The sequence below is a fragment of the Stylophora pistillata genome, chromosome 6 (assembly GCF_964205215.1).
Source record: "Stylophora pistillata chromosome 6, jaStyPist1.2, whole genome shotgun sequence".
Lineage (NCBI taxonomy): Eukaryota > Metazoa > Cnidaria > Anthozoa > Scleractinia > Pocilloporidae > Stylophora > Stylophora pistillata.
In genome coordinates, this window is record NC_142524.1 from 36,192,569 (window position 1) to 36,197,384 (window position 4,816).

At 36.9% G+C, this 4,816-nt stretch overlaps 1 protein-coding gene across 1 annotated transcript; it reads right to left on the reverse strand.

Moving 5' to 3' along the window:
* Positions 1-1,715: 1,715 nt before the first annotated feature.
* Positions 1,716-2,808, reverse strand: LOC148729658 (uncharacterized). Its single transcript, XM_088762767.1, has one exon. The coding sequence runs from the start codon at positions 2,575-2,577 to the stop codon at positions 1,783-1,785; it is 795 nt and encodes a 264-aa protein (XP_088618893.1). The 5' UTR covers positions 2,578-2,808; the 3' UTR covers positions 1,716-1,782.
* Between the last annotated feature and the right edge of the window lie 2,008 nt (positions 2,809-4,816).

The following is a 4,816-nucleotide window of genomic DNA, read 5'->3' on the forward strand; positions in this document are numbered from 1 at the left end:
GGCAGCTAAGAGTGAAGAAAGGATATGGCGCCCAGATTTTAGAAGATGAACCGGGCAAGAATATAGGCCATATACTTTATTACTGGGTATAGCCAAGATTTCCAAGTCCACCTCGGATGGAACGACGGGATCAAAAAAGAAAGACTTAAAGTGATTAGTGCCGACAAGGTAGTCCTGGAAATTTATCCTGGAAGGTGATATATTGCGTGCAAGCCGCGGTCCAATAGACGCAAAGTACTGATTAAAGATATTGGTTATTTCAGATGGATTTTGTGTTACTCCAGAGTTGTTAGAGCGTTGAAGGGCTGATACTGTTTTTTTGTTACGCTGTCTGTTCAATAGTTCATTAATCCCCTCCCACGTTTTTTTAACATTTCTTAGATTTGTAGTGAAGTAAGCTTCATAATACAGTCTTTTACTGAGACGAGAAAGACTAACAATTCTATTCCTATACAGCTTATATTTTGATTTATCTCCTGAGTAAAAAAGTCTATTCTTTATTTTGATAGATTTACGTAGGCCCTTAGTTATCCACGGTTTGGAAAATTGTTTAGCCTTGCGCCTAGATAAAATTTTGAGAGGAGCGTGTTTATTAATGAGCTTGTTAAATTTATTGTAAAAGGAAGAAAAGCATTTGTCTACAGATCCATATGTCATTGAGTTATCCCAATCAGTATCCGAGACATCATTAATAAAGCATTCTTCAGAGAAGTTGGAATAATCGCGAATTTTATGTTTAGCAGTAAAATTTTTTGGTATAAGACTGTGGATAAAACAAAATTGGGAGTAGTGATCACTAATGTCTGACACGATATTTCCACCTGAAATTTTATGATCAAATCTATTCAGAAATATATTATCAATGAGTGTGGCAGAATTATTGTAGACTCTAGATGGTTTATCAATTACCGGGAAGAACGAATAACATTGTAAAGATAACAAAAAATTTTGGGAGTAATCGGAAATTTCAGATTTGAGGAGATCAATATTGAAATCGCCCATAAGATAAACAACTTTATCAGAGGAGCTAAGTTTTTCTAAAGTAAAGTCAACATATTGGAGGAATTGTTCCGGATCATTATGCTGCCTATAAATCACTCCACAAACGATATTTTTACTCTTTAGGGATTCAATTTCGATCCATAAAGCCTGAAAAGCGTCTTTAGATGTTCTCTCCAGAACCTTATATTTCAAACAATTATTAATGTACATTCCAACACCTCCACATGATAGAGGTGTTGGGACATATTCAAACTGATAGTTTGGTATGCAGGCATTGAAATCTAGCCCAGATGAATTTGTAATTTTTGTTTCTGTAATACCGATTACACTGAATTGGTAGTCAAGTTCATCTAAAAGATGGACTTGAAAATTATCAATGTTTTTCCGCAAACTTCTTACGTTAGTATGAAGCATAGAGAAAGGACCTTGACTATCTGATTCCAACAAAGACTCTTTAAACATAGAAAAACTATAGGGTGAGAAATATTTACATCTAATTTGTTGTATGCTTAAGTTTCTGTCGGGATTTAATGTTGATTCGGTATTTAAGCGAAACAAATCTAAATCAGTCATAAATACTATGAAGTTTGTCTAAGTACTTCTTGGTCGGTAAGTCACTGTTGAGAATGTTATTAAACTGTCCATGAGCTCAAATAATATCAACATTCGCGTATGGAAGTTCGCTTAGGGTAGATTTAATTGTACAACGAACACGTTTCTCGCTAACACTCATACTTATTATCTAAAAACAGACAAACAAATCTACATCAACATGAATACTTAGCCTTCACGTCCATTCGTTAATCGGTGCAGGTCCGTGATATCCTTAATCTTGATGGCTCGAGACGTGGTATCTTTACGAAGATAAACAAGCGATCCCTTCGACCAGCAATATTGATAGTGAAACTGCTCCTTGAACCTCTTAGCTTCAAATAAAACCTTTTGCATCCTTGGCGTTAAATGGTCAAAAATTCTAACAGCGGAAAGGGAGGCACCCTCAGGTAAACCAACAGCAGATGGGGCAACTTTACTTGCATTTCTTTTATGATTCATGACATCATCTTTTGACAATCGTCTAATAAATCGACAAATGATTGGCCGCGGGCCGCCATTGTCATCGCTTCTTGTTGGGACTCGATGGGCTGTGTCAATGTCATGAATTGATACAGCAGATCCAATTGCCTTAAATAAACAATCACATAGCTCACTCGTAGAGGCCGAGGATTCATCTTGACTCAATTGAGGGACACCAACAATCTTAACATTATATTGATAACTGTACTCTTGAAATTCATCGATGCTCCTGGAAACTCTGTTAACTTCAACAGCAATCTCATCAAGCATGGCACCTAAGCGATCAAGTTCTTTACCAGCAGAGACCCTGAATCGCTCAAAGTCATCATATTCTTTACTCATGCATTCTAAGCTCTGCTCTACTTCGTCATTAGTCGCTGCAGGTTTTTTTGACTGCTCCAGCAGCATCTCCTTCATCTTAGCAATCTCATCCGCCATGACAGACAGTTGATCTTTAAGCTTACTGTTCTCTCTCTTGAGGCTAGCAACAGACTCAGGCATTCTTGAATCTCTCAGAAAGCAAAAAAAGAAAAACGATCGAGAAAAAAAGAAACGAAAAATTATCCAAAACGAAACGAAAAATTATCCAAACTTGATTAAGATTAGCGGAGCTCGTAAAGTAACGTCCGTCCTGACCAACTCACCGCTGACCAGTTACCTTTAGTAAAAGTTTAGTAAAAGCACTAAAAATTTAGTAAAAGCACAGGCGGCCCAAGCTCTCTGAGAACCACACAAGGAACACTGGACTGCCTGTGGTAAAAGTTATGTTTTAGTCCAGACCCGGTAAACTCTGCAAAACGCATTTGCTCTTCGTAGTCACTTTTAGAGACAGCTGATCTTCCGAGCTTTATTAAATTGCATTTGTTTAAGTCCTTTCTCCTCAGTTTGGGTTAAATTAGTGTAAAGCAGGGTTTTTTATATATCCATAGAAAACGAGGCAGTGTTGTAAAGGTAACTCGGTCCACTGATGAAATCAAACGTTAACAAATTTCTACTCAGAAATCGAGCTGGAATATCCTTCTCATTGAACTGGTAATTGGCATACAAGTATACAAGTCTTTGACCGCTATTGTCTGTTGAAAAGCAAAACATATGTATGCAATCTTCGGGTTAAAGGACGAAGCTCTGATGAGTTTGCCAGAGTAAGGTTATTTTGAGTCGAAGTCGAAGTCTTAATGAAAATTTTGTTACGTTTCAAGTAAGGGGGGAAACCGGAAAATGACATAAGTCTACGCATATTTATTCATCGCTCGCGAAAAGAGATAAAACATTTGAAGAAGTGTAACATCTTACTCGAGATGGCGGATGGCATTGGTTTCTTCTCGCTGGTTTTATTGACAGGAACCTGTCGAAAGCATTTTGATAAACAGGTTTAACTTAAGACGCAAGAGTTCTAGTTCTCTAGGGTACAAAGTCATCTTTACGAGTAATAAATAAGCTAAGCTCTTTGAAAATCGGAAACACTGAAAACCCGCTCTACTCATCCTGTAACGTTAATGCTGCATTGAACTTGTTCGATTGTTTCACAGCCATTATGATGAACATTTTAACGGTTTATTGACGAAAGTGGTCATTTCCACATTTTGCAGTAAGAAATAGAGGTCGAATATCCTACTCACTCATCTGGTCTTTGGCAGACAATTAGATTCGGTCCAAATCGAACTGTAATTTTTTATCATAGGATTTATTTCGCTGTGCGGCGCCACCCAAGCTTAATTCAAGCCTTTCGGGTCCATCAAGTTTCACAAAACAATGAAATGGCGGTGAACTGTACTGAAATGTACTGCTGAAAAATGAGACACATTTGGCAATCCATCATTTGCATGCTGCGAAATGTGATCATTCGTCAGAACTGAACTGTTAAAACTTAAGATGATATTATTGTAGACTTTAAACGTGCTTTCTGCCAAATGTTTATTTGTGCTTTGTTTTTTTATATCCAAAGTTTTTCATAGAGATTAAGAGCAGAGGAGCTTATAAACTGTCTGCGTGTTTTCGAGGTTCTTGTTTCTCTCTCTGTTATGGAGAGTTTTCTAGATGAAATTAAAGCTGTGAAAAATAGACTTTACATTTATTTTACTTTCATTCTGTCGGAAGTAGACACATTCAGTTTTTCCCTTCTTATTTGTTTTGCTCTAGAAGAACTTTTTTCTTGAAAACAAAAGGTTTTGGATTAAAATTCAACACCGGACCTCGGTAGAAACAGTCAATTTTAGAGACAGCTGATTTTCTGTACTTAATTGAAGTGCATTTTCTTACGTCCCTTTTTTGTTGTGCTAGATTATTGTAAATGAGGTTTTTTCCCATTTTTATAGATCTCTAGAAGATGAACATTGGTGTTTTTCAATGTCCGCTTCAACAGCGAAAAGTTACTGTTAAAGTTTTTTTGATTTCGATATTGGGTTTGTTTCGTATAATTGTCAAAACGTAGGTCTTGTCGCTTTTAACAGAGTAAACAAATTAAAGTTTTTGCCGATGGAACTTGAGCATTCGCGCCAAAGGGGAGTTATTATGTTTAATATGTTGTTCTCTTAATAGCTTCGTTTAAGTTATTCGCTACAGCTGTTATTCTAGACTGCCATAACTCGCGGAATTTTCGAATGTAAAGAGGTGTTTTTTATTTTTCTTTTCCAAAATTCCGCTTACTGAAAGTGACACGCCGCCGCCTCCTAAGTACAACCTCTATCTTTCTGACGAAAGGGAACATTTTACCACTTCTAAGTCTAAAGGTCGGCACACA